This window comes from Paralichthys olivaceus, chromosome 10 (genome assembly GCF_024713975.1).
Source record: "Paralichthys olivaceus isolate ysfri-2021 chromosome 10, ASM2471397v2, whole genome shotgun sequence".
Lineage (NCBI taxonomy): Eukaryota > Metazoa > Chordata > Actinopteri > Pleuronectiformes > Paralichthyidae > Paralichthys > Paralichthys olivaceus.
Window position 1 is genome coordinate 10,671,226 of NC_091102.1, and position 19,032 is coordinate 10,690,257.

The 19,032-nt window shown below is 40.6% G+C and overlaps 1 protein-coding gene across 1 annotated transcript; it reads left to right on the forward strand.

Annotated features, from left to right (window-relative positions):
- Window positions 1-7,121: 7,121 nt before the first annotated feature.
- Window positions 7,122-16,771, forward strand: chn1 (chimerin 1). Its single transcript, XM_020089675.2, has 7 exons — window positions 7,122-7,806; window positions 9,259-9,343; window positions 12,233-12,406; window positions 13,637-13,714; window positions 14,418-14,555; window positions 15,319-15,424; window positions 15,596-16,771. The coding sequence occupies exons 1-7, from the start codon at window positions 7,555-7,557 to the stop codon at window positions 15,765-15,767; spliced, it is 1,005 nt and encodes a 334-aa protein (XP_019945234.2). The 5' UTR covers window positions 7,122-7,554; the 3' UTR covers window positions 15,768-16,771.
- Window positions 16,772-19,032: the final 2,261 nt, after the last annotated feature.

The window sequence follows — 19,032 nt, forward strand, 5'->3', positions numbered from 1 at the left end:
CAGTTATTCTTGGGCCTGTTCGTGCAAATCCATTATTACATTAAACACTGAGTGCAGAGAGGAATAGAGACTCTGCAGGTGATGTTTGATAAGTTTTCAAGGTGATCACAGCCGTCCTGTTCCTTTTGTTACCAAATGTAACAGCTCTCAGACAGACAGCACACGTCTTTGTGCGATGAGAATAGAGTCTATCTCCTTCCTCTGTGGTTCACTGCAGAATATGTTCACGTTGCTAAAACCGTCAGACATTTTAATGAGCTGAGCCCAGAATACTTTCAGGGATGATTAGGGTTGCAGGCTACTTTGCCACAGCTCTGGAGAGCTCTGTCTTGCAGTGTTACATAATTAGTTCTCTTTTTTGTTTTCTTTTTTAGTCATGTTTTTTTCCAGTCCTCTCTGCAAAACTGAGATATCTTTTAAGATGTATTTCTTTTAATGCTCTGTTCCTGAGTAAAGCAATACGTTTTCAGTGTAGAGCAGTTTAAAGTGCACTAATCAAATTATGCATACATCAGTGCTTCCCAAATATCTATTAACACAGCGTCCTCCTGGGACTAGTCTGCTAATTTCAGTCGGTGAGATAACCAGCGGTGTATAAAAGAAGTCCACCGGCTCAGAAACATTGTTCTCATGGGAACATGGCAACTCTCAACAGATGTTGTTCTCCTGCAGCCAGTGAAACATAATAAGAGACAATATGGTCAACACTCCACAGGTTTGTGTCCTCTTCAGCCGGAGCAGACAGCGAGCAGATTTCTGATCAGAGAGTCGAGCCCTGCTGCTCCGAGGCGACTGTGGACCACCTGTCTGCACACACAGAGCCACAGGGGTTTAACATTTCTATACTCAAACAAAGATTTGTCCATGTATCTTTACTATAAGAAGCACATGTTAGAGACTGTCTTCATCGTGACATTCAAAACTGGGAGAAAAATTAAATATGTAAACGCCTTTTCTCAATATTGTGTGACGATTATACTGCTGCTTGAATTAACAGTTCAACCTATTCTGCTGCCCACTCAGAGTAACATTTGAAATGACAAAGAAATAAAGTTTTTCAGATTCTGTACATCCAAACCACTCTGTGTAGACCTCACTTAGAAATGATGGAGAAATAATATTGTATGGAAAATCATTATCAAAAAGGGGTGAAGCTCAAACCATTAAAATCAGGTTAGTGCTTTATTTCACAAGTTGATTCTCTCCTTATATTCTTCTAATAGTATCTTGGTAGTTTCTTTGAAATACATGTGTTATATAATACCAGAGGGAATACGATTAGAAGCTGCAGTTTTAGTTGTGTTGAGTTTGAAAACAGCTGAGGTGAGCAGTGATACCCAGTGGAACTGCTTCATTTAAAAAAAGTCAATATTAAATACATTTTGACTTGTAATTTGAGGCTTGATTCTTACTGTATATCGACGTGTGTGCTGTTTTGGATGTTGAATTGTATACACCTTTGGTTACTGGCTTTGAGATGTAACCCAGTTAAGCGTTTATACAGCAAATATCTAACTAGCACATACCTTTGAATTATAGACTTTATTTGTATCTTGCCCCAGGATATATCTGAAGAATATCATGTGTGGGAATGAAATAGTTCAAATGTCTTTCAGGATTTCTTTAATCTGTTCTTGCTCTGGTTCAAATGCCAGATGCTGATCCACATGTGTTTACTGAGTGTAAATGTTCCTTTGTGCAGCGTCCGATGACTCTTATGTGATGAGAACAGAAATGACCTCTGACCTGGTGCCTGTTATTCACACGTTATGACCAGAGCTGATTGTGTAAGAGATGCTCATGAAGACTCTCTGTCCTATAGGAGGCTGCAGGGTTCAGCCTTTCTCTCTCCAGGGATGTGGAGGAGGAAGGTACAGTTACATAAGAGTGAATTATATATATAATTAGAATATACTGTGGCAGCTTTATCCATCTCTGATCCCAGAACAGTGTGATGTGATGTTCTGATTCATGGATGCTCACACAGGGAGCTTTTCTAATGCATATAAAATGTTACTTCTCTTTCACAAACGTGATTTCACTTTTCAGAACAGTGAATGTTACGTTAATCTCGGATGTGTTTTTAAATTGATTTACTGGCATAAAGACAAAACTAATCTGGAAAGATGATGCCACCAAATAATTGTATCTAATTTAGCTGTTTTTAAATCAGGACATTTCAGGACAATAGTGGGAGACTTGAAGAAGAAGACTTAGTTATTTCTTTGATAATAATAATATAATATAATGTCAATCTGTACAGAGCTGGAGCTTGTGGTTAACACAGCCCAACAAGACTGAAAGCTGGGGCTAGCAGCTAACATGGCTAAGCTCCATGGTAAACAACGAACCTACAATCATCTGTAACACTTTGCTGTTAACACATTTAATCTTCATAAATCAATTCAATGCAAAGTATTTAACATAAAGGACTTTTTTTCATTTAAATTGCAGTTAAATGTGACTTTATCTAAAAATTCTAACAACATATTATCAGCAAATCCTTTGCTGCTGCAAAATAAATAAACTCAACCTCTTTATTTTCCCTGTTTATAGTATTTGCTCTACTTTTCTATTAAAGCACCTAAAGGACAGAATAAATATTTCAGGCATTAACTAAATCACTCTGTCCTGTTGTCATCACGCTGTTGCCAAAATAGCTGATGCACAATGAGTCATTCATCAAGCTCCAACCACAGCAATTCACGCTGTTGTTGGGGGGGGGGGGCTGCTCTCCACAGATTCACACAGAGATAAAGGAGCACTCGAGCCTTTTAATTATTCTTCACGACCATTTGTCATTCCATATAACACACAGTCGTTCTTCATAAAAGCAGGTGATTTCCTTCATCGTGACCAAATTGTCTCTCGAGATAAGATTAATGGCAGAATGTCTACTTGACTGTCTCTAGCTGTGAGGTTTGGTTGTAAATTCATCACTAATACATGATAAAAATATATAAATTGATAGTTGAAGACTTTAATTTAATTTAATTTCTTAAAGGTTTAGTGTGTTGGATTTAGTGACATGTATTGGTAAAGTTGCATGTTGCAACTGAATACCCATCACCTCACCCTGCCCTTCCATGACAGAGAACCTGTGGTAGCCTTCAGTTATAGTCATACAAAACTCAAAAGGTGTGGAGTTTGTCCAGTCTGGGCTACTGTAAAAAACATGGCAGCCTCCCCAGTGAGGACCTGCCCCTGATGTAAACATAAAGTATTTGAATTTAGATGATTAGACAAGGGTGAAAGTTTTTATATTCAATTTCTGCCAATTGATCCTTTTCAGCTAAATCTTACGCACTGGACCTTTAAAACCACCAGTACAATTCAGGGTACAGACTTTTTGTCGTATGTGTGACAGCAGGGATTTCATCACTAATTTGCTTCCACATCATTGAAGCAATGAGTTACTGTTATATCCCACACTATGTAGTATTTTCAGACTACAATATTAATGCTTCAGCTTTATACCATAGGTCTATCAGCACTGGTTCCCTCAGTTGGAACAATATTTCTTGATTTCAATTGATTTTTAAATTCAATCACTGTTCATGCAGGTTTTTATTGTTAAAGAGGAAAATGGTTTAAATCCACAGCTAGAAAAGCAGCTGCGACCTTAACCTCACACTACATTGTGAAGCATGTGAGTGTGGAGGCTCAGACCTTGCTGCACCAAGAGTTAACCCTGATAGCAAGCCACCATACATCACTGTCAAAGCACAGACCGGTCCAGCTTCACACAGGTAATCTATTTGTCCCAGTAACTATGATGTCATTTCTTCCTGGTTTCTCACTAGCCCAGCAAAATAACCACATTTTACTCTCTCTCTCTCTCTCTCTCTCTCTCTCTCACACACACACACACACACACACACAAACATGCACATACAATGTCACTATAGTGTACTCATACCTGGACCGACATTTTTGCTCTTTCTGTATTTTAAACATTAGTTTTTTCATTGTATCATATAATTATTATTATAATTAATAACCAAAAACAGTGTGTAATATACTGTGTAATGTGTAATTTCATTTAGTCAGGTGCAATTTCCTAATGTCTGTTGGTTTAGCTTTTATAGCTACTTGGTAACGTTGCTCTAATGTACACTAAAATGATGCATATGTTATGTTCTATCTTTCTACGTTTCTGAATGACATTGTGCTTTTTTCCCCAAATCCCTTATCGAATGCTTATGTAATGAATGTTTGTTTTACGTTTTATTTGCTGCATTTTAAATAGGGTGTAGAAGTAATGCTGACTTTAATCTGTCCTGGTTATTTCATACATTTCACACAGTATGTTATGTACAGCTCCAGTGAAAGCTCTCAGTGTGCAGTCTTCCCAGTCGCTGACATAACTCCTCTATATTCTTGGACCTCATCTCGACCTCTTCGCTCTCACACTCCTCATCCTGCTCTACATTCTGCTTATGTAACGTTACATAACTTAATGATTTGCTGCTTTTCCCAAGGATGAAGTCGGTGGATCAGGAGATTTGACATCAATTCAAAAGCTTTTAGTGTTGAATGCTGCTGAAACTTGTTGTGATGTTTTGCTTTAGCTGTGAACTGACGTTATTTAACCCCAACAAAGTGTGTTATGTGAGAGATGGGGATGGAAATCGTTGCCCTGAGAGTCCGAGTGGATACGTACCAATGTCCTCTTAATGGATCCTCATGTCTTTGCTGGGTCAGCTGTGCATTAGAGGAAATGTTCCTAACCCACAGAAATAGTCAGCACAATGTTCAGCAGCTTAATGGATCAAAGGAGGGAGGGGGGGGAATAAAGTTTAAGCAAAGAATGTGAAAGTTTGAGGCTACATTCTTACCTTGAATTTGAAAATGGCTTTTTCACACAAAAATGATCTCTGTCCACACAAGCTGTTTGGCTCTGTATCAGTTTTGATCCCCATCCATGCCAACACACCTGAAAACACACACTGGTCTTGTGCATGCTGTCTACACAGGAGCTGCTTGAATAATAGCTCATCTCCCCTTATGTGTGTAGTTGTGTTATTGTAGATTGCAAAATGTACCTGCACTACAGTTAGTGTAGCAAAGACAACAGAGTCAGCAACACTTCTAATGGATTATTTTACATTCACATCTGATATGAGCCTGAAGAATCAGGTTGCAAGAGTCTATGTTTTTGTTCCAAACACCTCAGTTTCTGTCCTTCCAGATCAAAACGCAGCTCGAGAGTTTTCAAAATAAAACGAGGCCGGCAGCGTTTCTAAACATCTCTGTTTCAGTGACTCTAAAAGTCTAGTGTTGATGTAGCCTGAGACTTTGTCCTAGTTTCTTCCTCAAATCAGTTTAAAAGCTTATAATAGCAAGACTGAACTGAAGCACAAATCCTACAAGAGGCACGAGCCAAACTCTCAGATCAGCTCAGATGATCAGGCTGGACACAGATGGACGTTGCAGAGATGTAAAGAGATACCGCTCCGTATACATCCGTCCTCTAGAGTCCCATCTCTGGACATGTTTTGGAAACAAGCAAATCAATCAGTGTCAATTAGAGCTGCGTTCAAAGTAAACCACATCCTGGGAGTCAGACGCTCATTCTGCACTTAACAGCAGGCAACACAATTAGGCCTCAGCAAACCCCTCTAAAGTGCTCCGGGTCTGAGCGGATGAAGCGGCGCAAATAAAAGGCTCTTATTGTCCTTTTATCTCCACCGCTCTCAGGTGCAGGAGAAGAGGGAAGCTGCACGGGGAAGCTCCTGCGTTTCCCATCTTTCATGTTCCTGTCAGACATCACAGTTTGGTGAATGCCATTCTGCATAAGTGCAACGATACTCAAAGCCCCCACGTCTCTGCCCCCCCGCCGCTGTTCATATACATCGTGGTACCTCTCTGCTGAGGTTCAGGGCAGCAGCACATTACAGCATCTCTCCTCATAGATTTCCTAAGGAGAGCCGGTACAGTCACTTCCTCTCCTGCTGCGCTCCATAAAGGTGAGAACACTGCACTTTAGCAGCTGAGTCTAAATCAGGCTCAGAGACGTGGGAGCATAATCACATCTGACTCGAAGTGTGAAACACAGAAGCTGGTTGCGGATCCGTTCTCCCACATCACCCTGTGTGACGCTATATTTGATACTTCATTTGCATACACATAACACGATGCTCGGTTGGTGTGAACATCAAGGAGCTGAACCTTCAGACAAAGACAGACAAAGACTCTGTTTCTAAATTCATTATTGTATATTTTATGTATTTTTTTTAAGATGGGAGGAATTGCTGGTGTCATTGAATATAGATATTTCAAAATGATTGAACTGATTGTTATATGAAATCTAAAATGATTGTTTCTGATTCCTTTAGGGGCGATATTTACATTGTTTATTGGTTCAGGCATCGTAAACAACAAAGCATGTTTCATACACAAGGAAAAATTCAAAGTGTTTCACATAATCTTGAAAAAACACTGAGAAAAATCATTAAAGGGATAAAAAATATACATGCATCTTCTCAAGCAGAGCGCTGGTATGTGACCGTCATTGGTGAATAAATGCATACAGCTGTTTCATCATGGATGATTTGATTAAAATGCAATATTCTATGTTTCTCCTTGTTTGTTATTTCATGACTTTTTCTTTTTCTTTCCATCCAGATGAAGCTAAAAATCAAAGAATATATTTGATCTGAATGGAAGCTGGAGCACCACTCTGTATGAAAAGGTGGGTAAATATCGATGACCTCACATGTTTCCTGGGTGCTTGGTGCTTTGGCGTTCTCTCTCTTTTGTGGTCCCGGCCAGTTTCTGTGGCAACATGATTTTGAAAATAGCTCCCCTCTCTCTCTCTCTTTAACGGCCCACTGCTGTCGCAAGTTCCTGCTGGCTGCAGCCCACTCCTGATGCATGACTCATTCATTGCTCATTATCATCCCACTCTCAGTTCATCCTAACCATACAGCCCCCCCCCCTTTCTCCCTGGCTTGGATATCTGATGGAGATGGTTGTGTGGGGGGCGGGGTGCATAGTGGCTACCATACAGCCAGTGCATCCATGCTGCTATTGGCTGGTGGGATGCGTTTAATCTGCTGTGACTGCTACAGGGTCCGCCCCTGCGCTCCTCCCCCTCGCTCTGATTGCCCCGGCAGCAGCATCCGTACACAACACTGTGCCGTCTCTGTTCCAGGGAGAATATCAGCTCTGCACAGGGAGGAGAGGATTAGCGCAGCCACTCAGCTCATCTGCATACACACATTCCCAGAGAAGCACATGAGCACCCAGGGCTGCACCTCTTTTGTATAAAACCTGGCACCCCTACTACACAGGGCTCCACTTGATCCACTGTCACTGCTGTGAGAGGATTTAATAAGGACCACTGTTTTACTTTTTCTTTTTTGGACTCCAGACTCTTTTTATCATTTTAATTGCTGTTCTGTGATGTCTCTGTTTAACTGGGACAATGCAAGTAATATCGTTTGATGCAGACTTGCTCTGAGCATCAAGGAGCTTCACCTTCATCCTTTCTACTTTTCTACTGGATTTGTTCCGTGATCTTGTTTGGGAAACTGCAGCAGCAGAAGCAGAATGCCATCCAGAGAGTCCTACGAGGTTCACAAGGAGGATAAGTCCCTGGTGCAAAAGGCCAAGCGAGAGGCCAATCAGGAGGATATTCTGGCTGCCGCTCTGGGGATGAGGATGGGGCCACAGAAACCTCCAGCCGCTTTCTGGCAGCCACTTAAACTGTTCGCCTATTCACAGCTCACCTCACTGGTGCGCAGAGCGACACTGAGGGAGAGCGACCGGACGCCCAAATCTGAGAAAGTCCACAACTTCAAGGTGAGGCCAAATCTGCTCAAAGAACTCTTGTCAGCTGTTGCATCTCCAAAAAATGTTTCATTTAATTTCGTCATATGGGGCCTGAGGGCTACTGCTCATGCTTCCCTTGAGGTAGATGGAACCAGAGGGGGGTGGTGTGTTACTGAGCAGAAGAGAGATTGAAAAACAGAGCTGTATGGGTCTGTCCAGTGAGCCTTCATCAAAAGAAAATCTGTCGGGTGGTCGGTGGTCCACTGCTGTTAGTTTTGAGCACCAGATGGACAGATTAGGCCGAGCGAGAGGGGAAACAGTGGAGGAGTATATCCCTGTTTGGCTCACGCTGACTCTCCTAGTTTGGCTGGTTAATGGGATGGAGAGCAGGGGGTGATATATTACCTTCAAGGCTTTCAAACTGCTGATGCTCACTGGTCTGTCTCTGCTGCTTTGTTCCCTCACAGTGCTGAATGTTGCTTTTTACAACAGTTCCTGTGTTTTAAAGCTCACACAACCAAGGAGGGGCTTAACATGTGTGTGAGTTTATAATAAAGATACAATAAGACTTCAATAACGTGTGAAATCTTTTAACTTCAAAACTTTTCAGAGTAAGCTCCTGGCAAACAAATTGATGAACATATTGAACTTTATTGTTCTCTATATGGCAAAGCTTGGGGCATAAATATGTATTGTGTTGTCTTCCCTGTTTGAATTATTCAATTGGGTTATGCAGAGATGGCTTTTATTCAACACTATAAAGCAACACTTCAGTTTGACCCCTACATTTTATATCCCAACCTCTTATATTAATTACTCTAAGTGAATCCACTAACCAGCTACACTTTAACATTTTTATTACTTATAAAAATGCATGACACAATGATTCAAAAGCAGAATAAAGAATAATTACATGATCGTATGCAGTCAAAAAAATATGATTTATATTTTTAGATTCTGTAAACACGAAAATCACTGCTTTTCATTACTGATCATTACTTTTTGTGACACAGTGGTTGTGGACAACAGAAAAAGCAGCGTCTCTTTTGCCTGTATCTGTTATTGACTTCATGCAGAAGAACCGGGGGAGTTGTGTGCTTGCGCTCGCTCCCGCAGGCCTCCCTGATTGGCTGAGCTGTTGTTACCTGGTGGAGAGCAGTGGTTCCCAGCTCTACGCGAGCATCCCGGCTCCTCTTATTGTCTCCATAGCAAAATTTCCCTGACAACTTCCACCAAATGTCAAAACCCTACTGTGCCATAATGGCCTGGCCTCCCCGTGCTCTGAGACACCCGCCTCAGTGTTGTCAGTTTGAGGGTCTGTGTATACAACAATCCTCCTCCTCTGCCTCATTTAAGATGGCAGCACCTTCAGGTCTTCGGGCCTGTTGTGAGGAGGATGAGGTGTCCGTAGAAAGAACTACCTGCTGCTTTGACGCCGCTCTTCATCACTAACGTCCTTCACTGTCCTCCTCTCTGTTGTAGGTCCACACCTTCCGAGGGCCTCACTGGTGCGAGCACTGTGCCAGCTTCATGTGGGGACTGATGGCCCAGGGGGTCAAATGTGCCGGTACGTGATGTTCTATATGTTAACACATGTCTTATGTAAACTGCTCAATCATTTCACACAACACTCCCTCATTGCACTCATGTACAAAGTGAGCATTATACTGTATATAGGTTACTTGGTTTTTAGTGCATCTGGTGCTGGATTATTCCATTTTAATCTGAAATCCCAACAGTGGTTTGTGGATTATGGGTTGTATAACTGACTGATGGACTTGGTGGCTCTATAGATGTGATGCAACTGATATGTTTAAGCTGAGTGTTATTTTTGACCCACTTTTTTTTTTCATCGGGCTTGTGAATGGTCAAACACGCAGAAGAATGGATTTTAAGCTATGGTGACAAAGTATTGCTCATTTTTCTTATTCACAAATAACAAGTACTCACATCTGTCAGATGATAACAAACATTTTTCAGATAAAAATCAGCAGCAGTATGAACCAGAAAACACACACACAACATACGGCTAATTACATCCCATACATCTGAATAAAATTCGGGTTTAAGCTCCAGTCTCTTTAATATGATGAACGAATGACACATAGCTCGACAAACAATGAGCCCCTTGTTCCTTAAAAACAATTCAACTCCACTCCAAGAGAATGTTCAGCATTTATAAATATTTCTTTATATGGTGTGAAAGATTAAATATACTCATATCCAGCTCTGTGACTAAAATAAAATGGTTCCGTTAGATTTGTCTCTTTTCGTGTCAACCAGAGATTTTTATTTTATTGTATCCATCGTTAGAATTCCTCTCCCTTCCCAGAATAGAGCGATGATGCAGTCTGATGTGTGTTTGATGTTTTATTGATGAAACAAAGTGTGTCACACAAATCTGCGGGAGTGCTGATATCAATTATTAACGTCTGGATTTTGAAAGCTGACAATATCAAAATAAAGGGCCCCGTATGTTTGGAGCCCATCTTCCTCCACTGGTAGGCCACCATTCCTTCAGACTCAACCACAGCTCCCAGAATCTAGGCCAGCAAGGACTCACATGATGATCAAATTTGCATACCAAAAAAAGTCTTTTTCCACCGCCCCCTTTCTTCTTTTGAATGTGCAAACTGTTTTTTGGACGAGTGCCAGAAAGCCAGCCTCTGCTTGAGCTTGTTGTGCCACATTTCCTCATCAGAGTCCACCCCCCCAGCCTCATCCCATCATGCCCATGAAGGAAAACAAAGCTGGCATGTCTCTTTAATGAGGAGCAGAGCTCGGAGCGTGGGGAAAGAGCTCCGTTTCCACACACATTACAATACAGCGGCTTCAACTAAAGAGCTGGGTCACGCAGCTCAGCCCCTATTTAACTTAAATATTTTGGGGAAAAAACTCCAAAAACAAAACATCAAAATAAAACACGAGTGGTGCTTTGTTTTCAGATCCTGTGAGAGAGAGACCGGTTTCAACTGGTAACTCAGACACAGCGATAATGTGCTGATTAGCAGCCACCCACCATTAAACCTCGTCTCATCACCTCCACAAAACAGAGCTGCCGCCCATAACCCCATAGCAACACAGACAGAGCTGATGGTGCAGTGAGGCAGCATCCCCCTGTCTCCCGGTGTCCCTCGGGTGCCTGTCTCACCCTCACCCGCCCCACCTGGGACCCATAGGGCCTTCGGTGAGCTCACATTGACGCCAGGAGCTCAGCAGACTTCTGCCTGATGATAGGATCTCCTCTATTATACCGCCTGTCTCATATCCTTAAGAGAATCATCTCTTAAGGTAATTAGATTTCTGCATCAGTGAATATAAATGCAGGCCTGCTGAATTTCTCCTGGGACCCATATTAATCTAGATATTGTCTAAGGTCCTGCAGAGGCAATGGATTCTTGGACAATTTTATTCAATATTGAAAAGTATCACCTCTTATGAGCGATGAAAATATATATTTCTTTTATGTTTTTGGAATCAAAGGCTCGTGGCATGTGTCAAAAAAAAAATCTTTCAGAATTTGGAGAGAGCTCAAAAGATCTAAGAGCTTGAAGAGCTGCCCCATTTTAGTCTGGGAAACTAGGTCTAGTGTAGCCCGCAGCGCCTCTTTTGCTGCTTCCACAGCCATTGTGTGTGAGCTTGGATCTGGAGAAGAATAGAGTGCGCAGCAGTGCTCACTGTCCCTCCTCCAGGCCACAGCGTTCTCACTGTTCCTCTAATTCCCTGCATGCATCTCTGTTACAAAGCAGAGCTGCAGTCTTCCCCATAGATCTGCTCTCCACAGGCTTCTCTGTTCCCCACAAGGTGAATCCTGCCCTGGAACAGTGGAGCTTCAGGCCCCGTCCACTGTGACTAAAGACAAAACACAGTGTGGGACACTTTCACACGACATCATGACTATAATGCGATACTTAAAGAAATTAATTCTATATCTTACATCTCTAATATTGGTGAAAAATGTTTGAAAGCCAAATTTCCACATTCGGTTACCTTGTTATTGTTACATTCTTTCACCTGCTATTCAAATTAGGAAAGAGAAATAAGATTCATTTCTTGTCATCTGGTTCATTATGATTCTATTTGACTATTTTTGATATCACGGATATTAAAAATAATAATCTCGAGGTGACTTTGAATCTATCCAGTGCTCAAGGTGACTCCAAGGCCACGTTTGGTGGAGAGAAAGCAGCTCTCCAGTGGTCTCGTGACATTCAGGAGACAAATATTGATCAGGGGAATTAACACTGTTCTTCAAGCCAAAACACACACGAAACCACCCGACCAAGTCAAAATGAACCTGATGTTGAATTTAAATTTACATAATAGTCTGCAGCTCTGAGATTTAATGACTGAACCGACCGGAATCATTCTGTTGACTCTGTTTTCTGGTTGACAAATTTCCATCTGCAGACACCCCTGAACTCAATCTGCTGCATCTCTCTCTCTCTCTTTGTAGATTGTGGTTTGAACGTCCACAAACAGTGCTCATCTCTGGTCCCTGATGACTGCAAGCCCGACCTGAGACACATCCGTAAAGTCTACAGCTGTGACCTCACCACCCTGGTCAAAGCTTATAACACAGCACGGCCCATGGTGGTGGACATGTGCATACGAGAGATCGAGTCCAGAGGTTTGTTCAGGACACTTGTGTGTTTGTGTGTGTGTGTGTGTGTGTGTGTGTGTGTGCACATGTTTGTTTTAAATGCATCTTATAGACCACAACTTAAAATAAGAACAGTTAACCAGTCCTATTTAAACATCCTGATTTTTTTACCTGACTTTAATTTCAGATACAGAAAATGATTAAATGAAAATGAACAACTTGAACATCAAAGACTTCGATGATATGGTTTTATAAAATGTACAAAATGATTATAATACCTAACTGATATGAAGGTTTCTTATTTGTACAACTTGAAAATGATTTGCCGAAGTAAAATATTTCAAACCTATGAAAAAAATAGTATTTAAATTTAATTCATGTGTTCAGTTTCCTATCAGATCCAAACTCATGGTGCTTTTTCAAGGGCTAAAGGAACCTGGGGGGGTGAAACACAATTGTTGTTGCTGTGGTCTAACATACTTTTAGGGGGGGCCCCCTCTCAGCTCAAAGCCAATGGCAATTGCTTGCTTTCCCTTCCCTGTTGCAACGCCCCTGTGCTTTATTTGCTTCAATAAGACACTCAGTCATTATTCTAGGAGCTCATGTCTACTCAGGTCAGAAAATATATATTAAGTTACTATAAAATTGTGTTTTTTTAGAAAATGTTATAATTTTTAGTTTAATCAGTTTTCTAATCCCTATAAAATCTATATGAAAATAAGTTTTTATCACTGTATTTATTTTTGTTTAAGTTACAGTAAGAGATAAACAATATATACTGTGCAGGTTGAAGTGCTAAAATCATTTTTCATTATAACTAAATGTTTTTTGGTGGGGGGGTGGTGGACTGGGAGGACTGATGAGTTTGCTGGTAATTGTGAACCTGTAATGCGGAATACATTAGTCCTTTTCCTGCTGCCTTTGTTGATTGTGTTTCATTTAAATCATTCAGCTATGTAGGAAACTCATCGCTCCCTCATTGTCTGTCCTCTAATACATGTACATCTGTAGCTAAGTTTGATTTATGTCTTTATTATTTTGCCCAGTGATGCAGAAAACGATTTGCATCTGCCCATGTTGTTCCTTTGTGTGACATTGTGGACATTTTATCCTTAATTTCTTATGCATATTTAAGAGCGTTTAATGGCATTTCCCTAAATTACCCAAGGCGATGTGTGCAGGTGAATTTTTCTACATTACCCGTTGACAGCCCTGACGATGTCTGAAAGGTTGTTTATTTCATGTGTGTTCCTCAAGGGCTGAAGTCTGAAGGCCTCTACAGGATATCTGGATTTAGTGATTCAGTGGAGGAAGTCAAGATAGCATTCGACAAAGGTACGCCTCCCTTGTGTTATAGATTTCTGTCAGCTCACAGCACCACAACGATTGACGTTGCGTGCGTGGATATGTTAACAGACAGTACATTTCAGATTAATGAGAAAGTGACACATTAGTGAGGGATTAGTGTCAATCTGGGAGAGCAGATCCAATCCTGACATGACGCTCTCACGCAGGGTTGCAGTGTGGGCAGACAGAGGTGACTCGAGGAGATTCAAACTGTGGACGTACTCTCACTGCCTCAAACGTATCTGTGAATAAATAGACTCCTCCGCTGTGTTGGGATTCAGTAGTAGTCTAAGTAAGAACGAGCCTGTCTCGGCCAAATGCAGTATGAATTTTAACTGTACGAAAAACCCTGCAGCAGTGGGATAAACTCTTAGCCAGATCCGCATGTGGGATATCATCCATGACAGAATGTCATTCCAGCTCACAGCACTGTGATGTTCAGTCTGCCAGCACAAGTAGGCCATGGCCTGCTCTGGAAAGCATGCATAACAGAGGGAAAGTCAGAATAAAACAGGCCAGGCGGATGATAGCAGCTACTCTGCAAAAAATAAATAAAATACAGAGTGAGAGTAGATATCTTTTCACATTCCTCAGTTCACAGTGTGAAGTGAAAGTGCTGATGTGAGCCACTTTTTTAAGTGTGACAGTTTTCTTCTGCTTATCTTCCTTACTCCCTCTCACATCCTCACAGATGGCGAGAAGACAGACATCTCAGTGAACGCCTATGAAGACATCAATATCATCACGGGTGCACTCAAACTGTACCTGAGGGATTTGCCCGTTCCCGTCATCTCATATGACGCCTACCCCAGGTTCATCGAGGCTGCGAGTGAGTCACAGCCTGACAAATTAGATAGAAACACTCCTTTTCTGTTCAGTGTGTTAGGCTTTGATGCAGCTAAAGATGGCAAGCAGTCACTATTACACTTTATAGCCTTGAATCGATGTGGTGACAAAAGCTCTTTTCAGACATGCACTGAATTCCAGATATCCTCCTGAAATCATTGGGAGGGGCTGTCTGTGAGAAAGCAAACGTCTGAGTCAGTTACATTTTGTGTGATTTTTGTGTCTGTCAGCCCTCAGGTAAAATGTCTGATTGAACCCATGTGAGAATAAAGCAGGATATTGTTCAGAAGGATTCACCGCTAGTGAATGGGTGCGTTGACGAGGTTTCCAGCATGCGACAGACACAAAACAGAGCTCCCATACACGTAGAAGATGCCAACTTGGAAAGAGAATGAGATTTGAGAGCTTTTGGTGATAAGGGTCGATGTGATGTAAACAAAAATACATGAGTATAAGCATTTCTCGTCTGACCAGAACAATTTCCTGCTGCTTTCTTCATATGTGAAATGCAATAATACATTTTCTGGTCTTCAGGTCTGAAAAACGGATAAAGTCAGTACAACCACAGACTCGAGAGCAGAGGGCTAATTTGCATAAACTCTATCAAGCAGCTTGGCTTCTTCAGACTTCCACTCAGTGACTAATGGCTTTTATTACCCCACAGGAGATAACTGCATTGATTTCTGATGCGTCTTTTGAGTGTGTTCAGACCTCTCTCGAACAGCTTGCTCTTTTCTGTTTCCCAGAGCTCACAGACCCAGAGAAGAAGCTGGAGGCTTTCCGCGAGGCTCTTGCTCTGCTGCCGCCATCACACAATGAAACTCTCAAGTACCTCATGGCACATTTAAAAAGGTGAGCAACCCATTCGAGTGGCGAGAGCTTAAGGACTGTGGCAAAATGGTTAGAGGAAGGGGTTTAACAAAATGTTGCTATTCTACAACACCTTCATTATATCCTCCATCTTAACAGAAAGTAGGACTACAGTCATCAGTGTAAGTTTCTAACTCTTGTTCATATTTGCAGGGTAACGCAGAATGAAAAATTCAACCTGATGAACGCAGAGAACCTCGCCATTGTTTTCAGTCCCACCCTCATGAGCGCACCAGACCTGGACGCCATCACAGCGCTCAACGACATCCGCTACCAGAGACAGGTGGTGGAGGCGCTCATTAAAAACGAAGATGTGCTCTTCTGAACACAGATCAGGACTTTTATACAACAGCTCTCTAATCATTCTTTTGTGTAAAGACTTGATTACTGTTTGTATTACACATAGACTGTATATAAAGATGGCTCCCCAAAGGTGAAGCCAAAGCGTCTCGGTCACCATCTGATGGCTGGTTGCAGTATTGCTCATAATTCCCACTTCATCCATGTTGGTGGATGGGACTAACTAAAAATATGTGAAATAAATTTCTCTCCAAGATGGTTTCTGTCATTTAAGGTAGTTCCAGGCATGTTTGGCTTTAATTTGTTATTTGAAGCTGTAAAAACAGGATTAAATATCATGACTGACAGCTGAAACTGACTCAGGATAACAAAATGGCAGTGTTTGTAACATTTTGGCTTCACTTCTGGATAGTGGGTTGGGGGTGGAGTCACCACAGTCTAAGGTATTACATCTATTGATAGATTTTTTTAAATGCCCTTTGTATGGACTAGTGCTGACCCAACATCTGTCCTCCCCTGTGCTGGGCGTGGATGATGAACCTGACACTTGTACGTACTCTATGTCTCCCCATTTTTGTCGGGGGATTTTCAGAAGCTGACATACCAGCATGCATGGTGCGAGGTCTTTGTTGCTTTGTAGTCGTGACCCAGCATGTGTTAAACATCGAGTAGCGCTGTGATTTTGCTTTTGTCTGATTTGTAGAAGTTTTAGTTCACGTTCCCAGCTGCCTCTGCGCAGCTTTTTCTGTGAAACATTGCATAGCTGGATGTAAAAAAAAAAAAGCTGATTTATCTTGGGTAATTTCTATGATGCTGTATTTTTTTATCTCCTGTTTGTAACCTGCAGTGCTTAGTTGAATGAGCCTTTCCTGTTACTTAGTAGACACTGGTACATTTGCCTGATTGTAACATTTCTATTGTGTTATAAACAGCATTATTTGTGAATTTAATTTTTTTAATGTAATGTTTTTTATAAACAACTTGTGCATGATCACTTTAATTTATTAAACCTTACTCTGAGAAATCAAATGCTTACTGAGTCGTCTGAAATCCTGCATTCATTATTTTGTATGGCCACTTGGCAGCAGCAGAAACAAACTGCATGTCTAAAGTCATGTTTCTGGCCACAAATTTTTATTCATTTCTGATTTTGGTCTCCACCAACTCCTAAAAGAAAAGCAAATCCCCATTTTGTCACCAGTCATCTGTGTTTCATCACCCTGGCATCCCCCTTCACATTTTATATTATCATCTATTCCATTATTTATATAGAAAATATGAATTATCATCATCTAACTTAGTTTTTGAACGATCATGAATCAATGAATAATAGTTTTGTCCAGTAAAAATGTGGTAAAAAGTGGTAAACAACATTCATATAAAAAATAGATATCCAGATATCATGATGCAGTGATGCAGATGTAAGGTTGCCTATAAACACAGTTTATCTCAATATATTTTTGTTTTTATAAAAGTAAAACAATATTTTATATTCATGGCAAAATCAAGTGAAAAGACCTAAACCAATACAAAATGTACCCCCCAAAAAATATTTTCTTTGCAGCCAGAGCTATAGGTTGTTTTGGTTACATAGTTTAACGATGGCAGTAAATCTATGAGCATGTTTATAGGACTACATATACGTATGCTCAGTTGGTGACAAGCTGTTTAAAAAATCACAACAGAAATAAAAACTTGTAGTTTTGTAATATTGGCTGTGTAGGGAAGCTGTAAAGTATAAAGACATATTGTTGCTGACAAACACAACACTTACTCAGTCTTATGCTTTAAATAAAAAGGAAATATATATATATATATATTATGTATATAATAGCTATTTTAGTTTTAGAAAATTGACATTAGCAACATATTTCTTTCTCTTCAGGATATTCATAATGACAGGTTGTGCCTAAAGCTACACGTCATGTGACTGTACACAAACCCCCCAAACAGCACATCAGTCACACTGATTCACTGTGTGATTAAAAACAAACCCACAATACCTGAGGCAGCAGCGCTGTAGCACTGGGAGACTGTTAATTACTGGATGTATGTGCAAACAATGTCACATCAAATTTATGCATTTTAAGTTTAATTACCCAAAGGTTATGTCTTTCCAGGCACTTTCCATAAAGCAGCCAGGCAGAGCCATCAGTGGCGTGATACATGATCCCTGCTACACACTGTTTAAGCTCAATTTGATTAGCTTGGATTGGATGTTTATATATAACATTTTATATTGAATCCCTTTTTTTCAGCAGTGAATCAGAAATAAGAAAGTTTGTATTGAATCATTATGGACGGGCATATATTTTGTTTTTTCTGTACCATGTTGTCCGTAGCCTCACGTTGAGCCACCCCAGCGTTTTTTGGTTTTCGTGCTTCAATTTCCTCACAAAGCATCTGAGTCGCAATCACTTCTTGACATTTAATCACTTGGGTTGTGTGACCACATCACATTGAGTTAATGTTCACTGAATTCAGACTTGTCTCTGGTGATTGTGTGGCAAAATTGGATTTTCATCCAACCGTTTAGCCTCCCCCTCCATTATCGGCCATTTTAAATATATCATATATTCATCTACATCGGGTATTGACTGCGAAAGGGGGTAAACCTCCGGCAGTGAAGCTATCGAGCTTTCTATCTGTGATAACACCACGGTGAATTAATGGTCACAAAATGTATGATGGTGGATGTGCCTTATTCACAGTAATGAGAGTAAATTTGAAAGGCTGTGATCCATGAGATAAGTGACCTTTCTCTCTTGACTGGCTGGTGATGCTTTCCTCTCTGCAAACAGCTGAGCTCAATCCATTTTATATTGTTGAAATATAAAGAAAATATTCAACTCAACCATGTAAAGTATTAGAAATGGAAACATTTATTGTGTGTGATGGCAACAAAAGCTTGAAATAATCACAGTGTTTTTTTATTTCACATAAGACCTGCATGAGTACAAGCATGAAATGTATTGTACACAGTTGATTTAAAAACAGCAAACATATTTCTATTACATTCAATGCAGCAGCACTGAATCTTCATATATAGTTTAAGTGTTCAAAATGATGAAAAGATGGGATTTTCTAATTCAAGAAAAAATGTGCAGTGTATTATTATATTGGGACACCATGTAGTATATTTACCTCAACACACATCATAACCTTTTATATGAAAACTCTAATCCTCTTAGTCTTTATAAAGGCATAAACACTCAGTGTGTTGTCCAGATTTAATCCAGCCCCTGCAGATATTACATCGACACTTTCATTCACATTCAATGAGCATTTAA

Bases quoted from the DNA above. Each gene is read 5' to 3' on its own strand.
- chn1 (XM_020089675.2), top strand. From the start codon at position 7,555: ATGCCATCCAGAGAGTCCTACGAGGTTCACAAGGAGGATAAGTCCCTG. The intron at 7,807-9,258 runs GTGAGGCCAAAT...TCTCTGTTGTAG, and splicing joins AGAAAGTCCACAACTTCAAG to GTCCACACCTTCCGAGGGCC. The intron at 9,344-12,232 runs GTACGTGATGTT...CTCTCTTTGTAG, and splicing joins CCAGGGGGTCAAATGTGCCG to ATTGTGGTTTGAACGTCCAC.